This window comes from Corythoichthys intestinalis, chromosome 4 (assembly GCF_030265065.1).
Source record: "Corythoichthys intestinalis isolate RoL2023-P3 chromosome 4, ASM3026506v1, whole genome shotgun sequence".
Lineage (NCBI taxonomy): Eukaryota > Metazoa > Chordata > Actinopteri > Syngnathiformes > Syngnathidae > Corythoichthys > Corythoichthys intestinalis.
In genome coordinates this window covers 37,114,229-37,127,851 of record NC_080398.1, presented here as the reverse complement: position 1 = coordinate 37,127,851, position 13,623 = coordinate 37,114,229, and the positions used below count along the sequence as shown (strand labels likewise).

At 39.2% G+C, this 13,623-nt stretch overlaps 1 protein-coding gene across 1 annotated transcript in view; it reads left to right on the top strand.

The window, feature by feature from the left end:
- grik3 (glutamate ionotropic receptor kainate type subunit 3) overlaps positions 1-13,623 on the top strand; it is a 283,742-nt gene that overhangs the window by 210,542 nt on the left and 59,577 nt on the right. The window contains exon 10 of the mRNA XM_057834915.1: positions 8,993-9,196. Coding sequence (XP_057690898.1) covers positions 8,993-9,196 — 204 coding nt within the window. The remainder of the gene's footprint in view (positions 1-8,992; positions 9,197-13,623) is intronic.

The following is a 13,623-nucleotide window of genomic DNA, read 5'->3' as shown; positions in this document are numbered from 1 at the left end:
CGCACATGTCCCGCTCAGAAAGTATTCTGCCTTTTGGTAAGTTTTACAGCAAGGCTTTTCATGCTGTCCAACAGCGAACTCTTGTGGTCGCTTTGCGACATGGTTTATTGTTTTCTTGCCAGTTCATTATGGCTGCACGACGTCTTGGGCTGATAATGTTGTGCTTATATGATCCTTGGACAAGATTTGTCTGTAAGTATGGTTGTTGTAAAGAATGTACATATTATGTTAGTAAGCGAAATGGTGTATTTTTTGTATGAGACGCTTTTTGTTTATGTTTAGTGAACCTGTATAGCGTGCTAAGCTAACGTTGTTGCTAATGCAATGCTTGTGTACTTTTTGTAGTTTTACGACGGTCTAAAGAGGACAATGGTTTGAGGCCATTTTATTAATAAATCAGATGAAAAAGGAAGAATTCTAATTATTAAGGCGTCGTTCACTAGCTGTCTAGCTTTGGAAAAAGTAGACGCTTCGGAGTGAGGACAGCATAGACAGATTTAAATGACAGTAGAGTGAAATGCCCACTACAGTCTTTATGTACCGTATGTTGAATGTATATATCCATCTTGTGTCTTATCTTTCCATTCCAACAATTTATTTTACAGAATATATATATAATTTACAGAAAAATATGGCATATTTTATAGATGGTTTGAATTGCGATTAATTGCGATTAATTACGATTAATTAATTTTTAAGCTGTAATTAACTCAAATAAAAATTTTAATCGTTTGACAGCCCTACTAAAAATGGATCAATATTAGGTTAAATGTCTTGTTTTCTCATGTATATTTATAATTTCTCTTTACCTAAAAAAAATGTTTTATCCAATTACTCAATTTATCAATGACATTTTCAGTAGAATACTCGACCCCAACCTAACCCTACTAAACTATTCGATAGCTGCAGTTCTAAACACATCCCAAGCATCTTAATTTGGAGACATCTAATGGGCAATAAGCATAACTGCTCTGCTAAACTGTGACCAGCCTTTGTACAAAGGCAGAACTCAGAATGCTTCTACATTCACTTTGAAGGCAACATGCATTTTGCCCAAAACTGATAATGGAAAACCGATGTCGACATTATTCTATATTATTTCAAAATGCTTTTATTGGCCAATATTATCAGCTACCCGATAATATCGAACAACTTTTAAGTTACAAGAATAAAGCATAAAATTGCAGGGAAAATAATCTAAATTTAAACAAGTATACTTTAATACAAGTCTGAGAAACATTTTAAAATGCGCATATGATGTACATACAATATACAGTGAAGACAATATGTATTCGAACACCCTGATATTTTGCAAGTTCTCCCACTTAGAAATTATGGAGGAGTCTCATATTTTCATCAAAGGTGCATGTCCACTGTGAAAGAGGACATCTAAAAAGAACGCATAATTTTTTTTAACAATTTATTTGTTTGACACAGCTGCAAAAAAAGTATTTGGACACCTGTCTATCAGCTGGAATTCTCACCCTGAAAAACCTGTCAGTCCGCCTATTAAAATTCCACCTCCACTCCATGGATTATCCTGAATCAGATGCACTAGTTTGAGGTCGATAGCTGGATAAAGACACCTGACCACCCCATACAATCAGTAAGACTCGAACCTGTAACATGGCCAAGATCAAAGCGCTGTCCAAAGAAACCAGAAACAAAATTGTAGTCTCCACAAGACTGGAAAGGGTGACGGAGCAATTGCCTAGCAGCTTGGTAAAAAAATGTCCACTGTTGGAGCAATCATTAGAAAATGGAAGAAGCTAAACATGACAGTCAATCTCAATCGGAGTGGAGCCCCATGTAAGATATCACCTCTTGGGGTCTCAATGATCCTGAGATAGGTGAGGAATCAGCCCAGAACTACACGAGAGTAGTTGGTCAAGGACCTGAAAAGAGCTGGGGCCATCATTTCCAAGATTACTGTTGGTAATATACTAAGACGTCTTGTTTTGAAATCAAGTATGGCACGGATTGTTCCCCTGTTCAAACCACCACATGTCAAGGTCCGTCTTAAGTTTTTCCTATGACCATTTGGATGATGCAGAGAAGTCATGAGAGCAAGTTTTGTCATCAGATGAGAGTAAAATAGAGCTTTTTGGTCATAATTCCACTATCTGTGCTTGAAGGAAGAAGAATGATGAGTACTATCCCAAGAACACCATCCCTACTGTGAAGCATGGGGTTGGTAGCATCATGCTGTGGGGGTGTTTTTCTGTGCATGAGACAGGACGGGTGGACTGTATTCAAGAGAGGATGACTGAGGCCCTGTATTGTGAGATTTTAGAGAACAACCTCCTTATCTCAGGCAGCGCATTGAAGATGGGTCGTGCCTGGGTCTTCCAAAATGAAAATGGCCGAAGCACACAGCCAGGAAAACCAAGGAGTCGCACCATAAGAAGCATATCAACGTTCTAGCATTGCCTACACACGGGGTAGGCGACCTGTGTTTTTAGCGCAGTCTTATAGTGGCTCCCTGGAGCATTTTCAAAAATGTTTGAAAATGGAAAAAGATCGGGGAAGGAAATATATATTTTTTTGTTTTGATTTGGTTCCCGTGATCGTAGGAGGACAAAAATGACAGAAATATTCGTAGTGTTTTCCAATGCTGTAAAATTGTGTAGAATAAGTATTAAATTTCAACATTTCTCTTGACGGAGATTTGCGTCATAGCCTGCGACACACGTTTGTATCAGCAAGGCGGGATGCCAGGCAGGTGGCTATTGCAAACAAACCAGCGGCCGTGTGATGGGCCATTGATCTGAAAGGGAAAAAAAGAGAAAAATAACTAAGGAGAACAGAGTATTCAAAGTTTCTCGGACCGAATCATTTGCATTCATTATCAATGTGCAAGGATTGCCTGAATGTTTACTTTGTGGTTAGAAGTTGTCAGTGAGAGAAAAAGTGTGATTGCATTACGTCTGAAGAACTTAGAGGAGTGCAAAAATAGATTTAAGAAGTGGATTGCATTGCCAAACTCCACTACTGCTGCAAGTTTTGTTGCAACCCAGGAGATAATAAAGCCTGGAAACCTGATCATAGATGGTGAGTACATGAAGGAGACATTCATCAACATATCAGAACACCTATTTGCAAACTTCAAAAACTAAACCGAGATAATACAGAAAATCAGATAAAGGGCATGTTATGCACGTTCCATTTTGTTGTTTTTCAAAACCTCAAAATAAAAAAATGACATCAAAAATCAGATTTCTTAATTTCATTTCTTTAATTGCATAAGAGCATTGAAACAATTCATTAATTTTGTAATGAAGTTAAACATAACAGGGTGTTCAAATACTTATTTTCTTCACTGTACAAGGGGGAAAAAAATCTCAATTTTGTGGTTGCGTGTAATACTTGAGAGCATATTATGCTAGAGAAATTAACAACTGGTAAATTAATTAAAGTTATAGTTATAATATATATACAATTAGTAAGATTGTCAGTTCACGAGAATAAGGTCAAGTTTAACAAGTATACAAAATTCGTGCACCAATAATATTTGTACCTTACCTTATAAGGGAAAATATCCAAAATTATCAAAACTATGAGGAAAATCTCTGGGGAAAATGTGTTATAAATGAGTTGAAGCAAGTTTATAATGAAGCCCCCCACCTCTCCCAAAAGTGCATTTTCAATACTTCTATCAAGTCATTAGTTCAAGGTCGTAAAACAATCTACTTTCAATTTGCAGAAGAAAATCTTTGCCTTTAATATCAATCTCCCCATCTTTGCATAATGACATTGCTGCAAAGCGACGCCACTGATGCGTGAACGAGACGTCTGACAGCTTTATAGCGATAACTTTGTCGAAGAGATTAAGCGACTTAATGCGTTTTCTCCCCTTACATTAATTGTTTGCACTCCATTGCCTGTAATGTCTCCGCGCGGGCCCGCCTCCCTCCTTCGGCCCGCAGCGTAGGCGAGACGGCGACTGCTACCAGCGCTTTGATTTCAGCCCGATCCGTGGGGGAATAACAAGAATTGCGAGGCTCCCAAACAGATGGTAATGACTTCCCTCAACATGCAAAAACTTTTTTGATCAACTTAATTGGACAACTCGGGCCAAGTTTGCCGCTTGCTCTGGAAATGCATTGCCGTCGAGTAGTCATAACTTATTTGTTTCGGAAAAAGGCACTAATTTCAGTGTCCTAGAGGATTTGGATTTTTATGGCTAACATAACATGAAAATAGAAGCAGTAAGTTGCCACAGTAATACAGAAAGTGGATGGGTCACTGAAAAGGTTTTAGCCCTGCAACTATGGGTTGGCCTTTAACACATTTAGTATAATTAATTAAAAAATATAACACATGGGGAGGTCACATGTCAGAAAAAAAACGAGCTGTTTCCTCAAAATCAAGGTCGTAGGTTCGGTCGCTACATTGGTAGGGACGATATAACAGCATAACCTGCATGTACAGTTTTTGCTGGGAACGGGACATTAATACGACCAAGCAGATTATTGAACAAGGGTCAGGGCCAGTGTTGTCACAGATTACTTGAAAAAGTAATTTAATTACTGATTACCAGTGTTGGGCACGTTCCTTTAAAAAAGTAATTAGTTACATTACTCACTACTTCTTCCAAAAAGTAACTGAGTTAGTAACTGAATTACTCTATAGAAAAAGTAACTAGTTACCAGGGAAAGTAACTATTTCCGTTACTTTAAAAAGAACTTGTTGTATGTCAAAGAATTTGAAATTTTCTGAGCAGTATTCGAGTCAGTGGAATAGAGAAGAACAGACAGGTAGTTAACTTGTTAGGTGCTTCAGCAGATTTGAATTGCTTACCACAGATGTCGACAAAAGCTTTGCCCCGGGACATAAATTACACATTACATGCAGGTTCTTTCCTTTAATTTCGACAAACTTGAAATAGTGTCTATATGTCCACCTCTTAAAGGACAATTTTTCTTCTGAATGCTCTGCCATCCCGACCCTGTGCATCTGTTTTGCGTGTGTGTGTTTGCAGCACGCGCTGTTCTGGTTTGCTTGTGAAATCACCGGTTCTGATTGGCTTACCACGACACATGACTCTAACCCTCAGCCAATCACAATCACTTCCATTGCATCTCTCGAGGGGCTGCATTCAGATAGGCGCATTTCCCGACAATTCACGTCACCTTCAAAGCGTCTGCCATCCTCCAGATGGAAGCAGAATTATTGCTGGCTGACAGTGGGAGATGGGAACGAGGCTAGCATCAGGTGTAGCAAACACAGAAACGTTACCAAACTTTACAATTGTCTAATTGAATGAGCAGGGACAAACAGCTTGGAGTCAGAAGTACGTGCGCTAGTCTCGAACCTGAACGCACCCCAAGTCTTGGATGACAAATCAACAGAGCAGAGAGTCGACTCGAGACGGCTGATAGTTTCTTCAATTTATTCAGAGTAAGCAACGCACCACTTTTGACCGTAAGTAACGGTAACTGCGTTGTAATGGCAGAAAAAGTAATTAGTTAGATTACCCCGTTACTGAAAAAATAACGCCGTTACTCCCAACACTGCTGATTACACCTCAAAAAAGTAGTTACTTTACTGATTACTTCATTATCAAAGTAACTAAGTTGCTTTAAAAGTAATCTATCAGTTACTTTTTATCCATTTTTCTTCCTTTGCCGCCTCAACATAAGAATGACAACAGAAAAATGTCATCACATGTAATTGACTTTCCGATGATGGAAATTAAAGGGGAATATCAGAATTTCACGCTAGCTTAGCCACTCCGGAGCCCCGAAACTAACAAATAGCTGACAAACTGCTTGGAATTTGTTGAAATCAACTCCACCGACCAATTAAACCCCGCTTACTCTAAGATTAAGCCTAATGTCAAAACGTATGAATTTTGGGTTATGGTTAACAGCATATCAGTGCCAATGTAAAACAATGCAAACTGACTGCACAAAATTGCAAAGGTGGTGGCGGGCGTGGATGCAAAACGTGGCGGCAACTTAGCAGTTTACACTCAATCGGTCTTATAACACATCCAACAGATGCTAAACGAACACATCACCTCACGGCATAAATGTGCAACACGCATATGATGTAAACAAAGCTTGCCAACTTTGAGCGATGACTGCCCGTCGTTGCTACGGCAAAGCTACGAAATGACCGCGCATGTAGAGGGTCCAACCTTTTGCTGATACCCTCCAGAATGAAGGAAAAATACTCACCTTCATTCATGGATATCCACAGATCAACATTCCCTCGCAACGTCTCAACACTTGGCTCGAATATCCACCCGCCTGGCCCGCGCCTTCAGTCCCACAACACATGTGACGCGAGACCAAAACAGGAAACAGCTAAGAGGTTGTCATGGAAACATGTACCGGGAACCTTTTATTTTAGCATTTTCTATTCAAAAATGCTCTTCGTACATGACTAGAATATTCTTCATTCTACATACGTTATGAGGCAATGAAAAAATAGTAACGCAGAGACACTAAGGAAACTAACTTTAATCAGATTACTGGTGTTGAAAAATGAACGCGTTAGATTACTCGTTACTGAAAAAAGTAATCAGATTACAGTAATGCGTTACTAATGCGTTACTGACAACACTGATCAGGGCTACATTTCTCACAAATATGAACCTTATTAATCTATAAGCTAAATAATCAATGCAAAATAAAATGTATTGAATTATAGACAAGATTCCTGAGCGAAACAACCTTGTCAGCATCTTTGACAATTTCTGCTCCGAACTTCCGGTTTAGACAGAACAACATGAAGTGCGGTTGAAGTAAACAGTGTGTTGACAAAGGTAAAACAGCAAATTTTAAACCAGAGTAACCCACAGAACGGCCACCTGAGAGGGGGGGCTGCCCCCGGCCCCCCCTTAAAGTCAGCGTATGATTTCGCTGTCAATCAAAATGGATTTCAGCCTCAGACAGATCATCCAAACATCATGCAGAGAAGCAGAGTGTCCGGGTCAGCCGAGCCCCACCCACTGCCCATAGACACCCAGAGACGCACAGCGTCTTGTTTTGCTGTAGTGGACCAATGCACTCTCAACTCTGGACATGCAACGCATCCAAACTGTTTAAAGGACTGTGAAGCTGCGCGAATTAATGAAAATTAAGATGCGCCGTAACAAGCGATAAGAAGCTGATTCTGAACAAAAGTTGAGCGCAAATTTTTGGTTGATATTTTAGGGGAAGCTCAGCTTCGCTTGCAGTCACAGAGTCTGGAATCTGACCTTTTAGCCAGATTGCCAGAATCACGCCAGCCAAACCGCCAGACCTGCGCTGGCCGACCCGGGCCGGCGTAAATGCCAACAACCTGGCCAAAAGGCCAAACTCCACGCGTTCACCTTAGTCTTAACCCCTTGTACTGACTCCATTTTGAAAGCTGGAAAAAGGCTTCAAAACACAAGGTGACAATTTATTCAGGTTGACAGCGTTCAAACGACAAGGCAAAACAGCAATAGACCCACGCCAGGAGGCAGACTGGTTCCAGGGTTGCCATATTACAAGTCAACAAAAGATTCCCGACAAAAATGATAATGATTGATAAACATTCAGTGTTACGGTCGTGGGCAGAGAAACCCTAAAACAGACACGTGAGATGGTGAGGCTCTGAGTTCAAGTAGTTTAATGTTAGCAGAGTTGTGGAGTCTGTGGCGTTGAACGTCTTGGGCAAAGGTACCAAAAACACAAGGCGTAGACGAAATCCTGGAACAGAGCAAATAGGTCGATGATCAGATGAGTCCACACAGAAGTAATCACAACGCGAGAAGGCACTAACAGTGAACTGAAAGAGACGATCCAGCGACATGGTGGAGCTCTGGCTGGCTTAAGTAGGCTGTTGATGGTGATTGCTGACAGCTGCCGTCACTCCACCCGTCAGGTGCTGGGCCTGTAATTGGATGACAGACACACCCACACACTTGCCCAGCCTGGGGCCTGACATTCAGTCTTTTTGAACGCCGGGCAGGGTCTTCTTCTGTTGCAGATTTGGGAGGTGCTGAGCTATCAAAACTTTTTTTGTTATCAGGTGTTGTGGTAGTACAGGATGTCCCGCCATTTGTTCTGGACTGTCCTGAGGAGCTGATTGCGGGGTTTGGTGCTGCAGACGTGGGCTTGTAGCTGTCTTGCCTATCACCTATGGAGTCACAGGAGTGCCAAAATTAAAAATAAATAAATAAATGAATAAATAAATATAAAGAGAAATAAATATATAAATATACAAATAAATGAACTAAATTAATCTTGCTTCGTCAGCTGCATGACGCACGTGTTGGGCTTCCGTGATCACAAGGTGTCATGTATCTCTTATGCCCTATGTCAAATATATTCTGCTTGTTTTCCTTAAACAATGATACAAATGTTATTTATTTTATATTGGTTACATTAGAGTAATACAAACAGTCAAACAGTACATACGGGAAAAGATACCATTCCGTCTGCTTGTGAGGCTGTGTTACTATCACATTAAACATACAAGGCTGTGAGAAGTCATAGTAAATTAATCGCGTCATGTCACTCTCGTCTGTAACGGTCGATGAAAGCCCTGTCATAGGCATGTTCCGTTTAATTGCCACGTTCTGCTGCTAATCAAGCTGTTCTTTCACAGCCCGAATTATGAGCAGCCAGGTGGAATATTACAGACTGGTAAAGAGTGTCAGCTACCTGACCATAAAATGAACCAGCTATGTAGGTCAAGGCAACGATAGTGGTGTGACAGAAGACTTAGCTAGTGGCAAAAATTCTCAAATGGAAGACACCAGTCCTCACTTTGCATTTAAAACGACTTTTATTCACATTACTTTTCCCTTCTTCTTTTGCTAATCCATCACAGTTAAAAACGCCTCGACGCTTTTTACATATTCTAATACCCAACTCGATTCTGCTGTCGCTACCTGTTAAATTCAACAGCGACTCGTGCTTAGATCCTTTTGTGCCAATTAGGCAAATGTGAAGAATCGAATTGTAAAGGGCAACCTCACCAATCGCCGTGGCTTTTTTTTTCGTCTGATGTGCAGGAGGAGCCATATGTCATGCTTAAGAAATCTGACAAGGCACTGATGGGGAACGACCGCTTCGAAGGCTTCTGCGTGGACTTGCTTAAAGAGCTGGCCGCCGTGCTGGGTTTCGCCTATGAGATCCGATTGGTCCCCGACGGGAAGTACGGCTCCCAGGACGACAAGGGCCAGTGGAACGGCATGATCCGGGAACTCATTGAGCATGTAAGTGCTACAAAGTAAAACAAAATTGGTTCAACTTGAAATTCCAAGTTAATCAATTTCAATGTTTTGTTTACGGTTTGAGAGGAAACTCAAAACAAGTTAAAGCTGTGAATTCTTCATTTTAAGTGAATTAGACTTATGTTTAAGTAAATATGTAAAACAGGTAGTCCCCAGGTTACGACGTACCCGACTTACTTGGTTTCGACTAGTGCTGCAATGATTAATCGATTACCGTATTTTTGGACTATAAGTCGCAGTTTTTTTTTCATAGTTTGGCTGGGGGTGCGACTTATACTCTAGAGCAGGGGTCCCCAACTTATTACATAAAGGCCCGCTGTGGGTGCAGGATTTTGTTCCAACCAAACAAGATGACACCTTTTCACCAATCTGGTGTTTTAGAAGTGCAATCAGTTGACTGCAGTCAGGTGCTGCTTGTTTTAGCAGAAACCTCATTGGTTCAACGGTCTGTGTTGGATCATTTGGAACAAAAACCAGGGCACAGTGGGCCTTGAGGACCGGGTTGGAGACCCGTGCTCTAGAGTGATTTATGTGTGAAATTATTAACACATTATTATATCATTTCATGTGTTATTTTGGTGTTTTGAAGTGACACTGATGGTTGGTAAACTTGTTAGCATATTCTTATGCTATAGTTATCTGAATACTATAACTCTTAATAGCTATTTTACGCTAACATACCACATTCGCATTTTGTTGTTCATGCATCATGTAACATTATCATACTGCACACTTATTCATCATGTTGTTCTCTATTGTATTTTTATTTTAAATTGCCATTCAAGCTGATATACAGTAGAGCTGTCCCGACTGGTCGACATAGTCGACGTCATCGATGACGTAAATCCGTCGACGAGCACAACATCCCGTCGACGGTTAATGAAGGGTTAAAAAAATATATGCGCGGAAAGTTCAGAATGTCGGATGCTCTGTGTGCAATCGGGGAAAGCGGCACAAAGCCAAAAAAGCGCACCAGAGTGTCCAAAACATTGACTTATTTCAAAGAAACAAAGGAGGGTACACTCTTCTGTCCTGTCTCTTCAATGCCAAGCTTGGCTGCACGCCGGCCGTGAATAAACACCTCAAGCGCCGTCACCGTTTGTAATTTTTTTTTTTTTTTGTACACCAGAGGGTGCTGTCGCCTTACTAAATAATAATGTTTCATTGACATTGGGCCTATAAGTGAAGTGCTATTAGTATTGTTCTTAATGCTAACTGAAAGGTTTATTTCATGTTATGGTATAGAAAATTATATAAGTTTAAAAGGTCATAAATATAAACAGTATATACAGTGATTGCACTCAAGGGAGAGATTGCCAATGATAAGGTAATAAATTAAGGTAAAGGCAATTCATATAGGCAATTCATTGATATATAAATAAGGTTTAAAAGGAAAAAGGTGAAAAGTTTTCGTTAATTTCTAATTGTGTTGTTTTATTTGTGTGCACCGTAGCTCTTACAGTGTGATTATATCAAGGATGGAATAAAAGTTGTAAACCATCAGTTTAAGAGACCATCTTTTCAATCGGGATGCTACACTAGTTAATTCTATCAGCATTTGAACTCATTGTTTATTTGTGATTTATTATTGTTATTTACGTGTTTATTTATACTTTAATAAATAATTTAAGTGTTCCAGTATGTTTTTTTGTGAATTGATAAGCGTCAACAAAAATTTCATTGCTAAATTAGTAAACAAAAAAAACAAAAAAACAAAAAACAAAACAAAACAAAAAAAAAAAAAAATATATATATATATATATATATATATATTTATTTTTTTTAATTATTAGATTAGTCGACTAATCGTAAAAATAGTCGGCTGACTAATCGGGAGAAAATTAGTCGTTTGGGACAGCCCTAATATACAGTGCCCTCCATAATTATTGGCACCCCTGGTTAAGATGTATTTTTTAGCTTTTAATATTTTTTTTTAATTCAAATAATATGGGACCTTAATGGAAAAAAAGAGAAAAATCCAACCTTCAATACAAGTGTATTTATTCAATGGAGAAAAAAATCCCACATAAAGAAATAATTATTTGACATCAAATAATGTGTGTCACAATTATTAGCACCCCTGGTGTTAATACTTTAGCGAAACAGCCCCGCAGCATCACTGACCCACCCCTATACTTCACAGTGGGTATGAGGTGCTTTTCAACATGCACATCTTTCGTGGCATGCCAGACACAATTAGAGTGTTTGGTTCCAAAAAGCTCAATCTTGGTCTCATCTGACCAAAGCACACAGTCCCAGTTGAAAGCTGGGCCTTCCAAAGGCTCTGGGAACCTTGTTAGGGTGCATGGCATCATGAATCCTTTGAAATACCAGGACATTTTAAATCAAAATCTGTTGCCCTCTGCCTGAAAGCTGAAGATGGGTCGTCACTGGGTCTTTCAGTAAGACAATGACCCTAAACATATGGCCAAATCTACACAGAAATGGCTCACCAGCAGTGTTGTTAATTTTACTTTAAAAAAGTAATTAATTACAATTACAAATTACTTCTCCCAAAAAGTAATTGCGTTAGTAACTCAGTTACCTGAATGTAAGAGTAATTAGTTACTTGGCAAAGTAACTAGTGATATGTTTTTTTCTTTCTCAAAAAAAAAAAAAAAAAACACACACACAGGTCACACAATGTGAAGCTTAAAGTGTTTGGGGGACAATTGGCCCTAGCCCAATTCTTTACCCTCCACTTAACTAGACACAAGGGGGTTGCGATAACTAGCTAGTAACCTTTGCTATGTGTGGAAGTCATTTAAAGTTGTGAATCAATCGTTAAAGTTGTTAAAATTTCTCCCGTTATTGCATTAGTTCCCTTCTGTCTACTTTAAGCATGTGTAAGTTTTAAAACTGTTTCATCATTTAAAGATAGATTTAAGTTAAGATTTTGCCGATTTAGGAGCATTTTAAATTTAAAAAAATTACTTAGGTTGCTAGGAAGGACCTCTACATCAGGGCCTTCCTGAGAGGTCTACTGCTTTAAGATGGCGGCTGTTTACAAACGCATGTAGTCCTTAAAACATGTTGGCAGTGCAGCAGTGTCTATCATTTGCATCTAGTTCTATAATATGATATCTACCGTGTCATGTGGGCGTAGTTTGTCGGCTATGGCTGCAGTCAGGTATTATTGGAGCCACCTAGCATCGCGGTTGCAACGGCGTCTTCCCCACTCCTGCTCTGCTCTCGTCCCCGTGAGTTCGTTTCTCTCAGACTTTTTTTTTATTCAACCAACTTAGTAACGCATAGTAACGCACGCCTTTCCCGCCTCAGTAACGGTAACGGCGTTGCCAAGATGAGAAAAGTAATTAATTAGATTACTCATTACTGAAAAAAATAACGCCGTTAGTAACGCCGTTATATTGTAACGCCGTTATTAACAACACTGCTCACCAGACACAAAATCAAGCTCCTCCCATGGCCATCTCAGTCCCCAGACCTTGTTTTGTTGGCAAAAGGGAGTTGTACAAAGTATTAACACCAGGGGTGCTAATAATTGTGACACACATTATTTGATGTCAAATAATTATTTCTTTATGTGGGATTTTTTCCCCTACTGAATAAATGCACTTGTATTGAAGGTTGGATTTTTCTATTTTTTTCCATTAAGGTCCCATATTATTTGAATTAAAAAAAAAAATATTAGAGGCTAAAAAACACATCTTAACCAGGGGTGCCAATAATTGTGGAGGGCACTGTATCTGTTCTATGTGTTGGATTTTACCAAGTAAATTTCCCCCCAAAATGCCACTTATACTCCAGTGCGACTTATATATGTTGTTTTTCCTCTTTGTTGGGCATTCTATGGCTGGTGCGACTTATACTCGGGTGCGACTTATAGTCCGAAAAATATGGTAACTCAAGTAATTCGATTAGAAAAAAGATTCAAATTAAATTTTGCTGCTTCGAGTATTCATTTAATGAAATTGGCGTTATACTTGTTTGTTTTGAAAGTGTTTGCTTTTAGTGTTATTGATTTGGGTGGATACACTGCGCTGTAGTGGCAACAGTGATTATGGCATAACTCATTTCACATGGTTGAATCCAGCTACTTCCTGTTAAGCCCGACATAAGCTAAGTTTTTGTGTGAGCTAATGTTTTTTAATATATTCGTAATTTAGTTTATAGGTATATTTAGCTGTTTTTTTTGTGGGAATATGTATTTGAAGCATTTGTTAAAGGCATTGTAAAACAAACAAACAAACAAACAAACAAACGTTAGCATTTTATACCATCTAAGCTAGTGGACTTTTGCTATGTTAGTTAGCCACTTGTTCTTTTGTTGTACTTAGATCCTCATTTATTTACTTTCTTATACCGTTTGAGGCTTAGCTCAGGTATTTGATAGAAGATTAGAAGATGTCTAACAAAAACGTTCATGTTTATAATAACCAGCCCGGTTA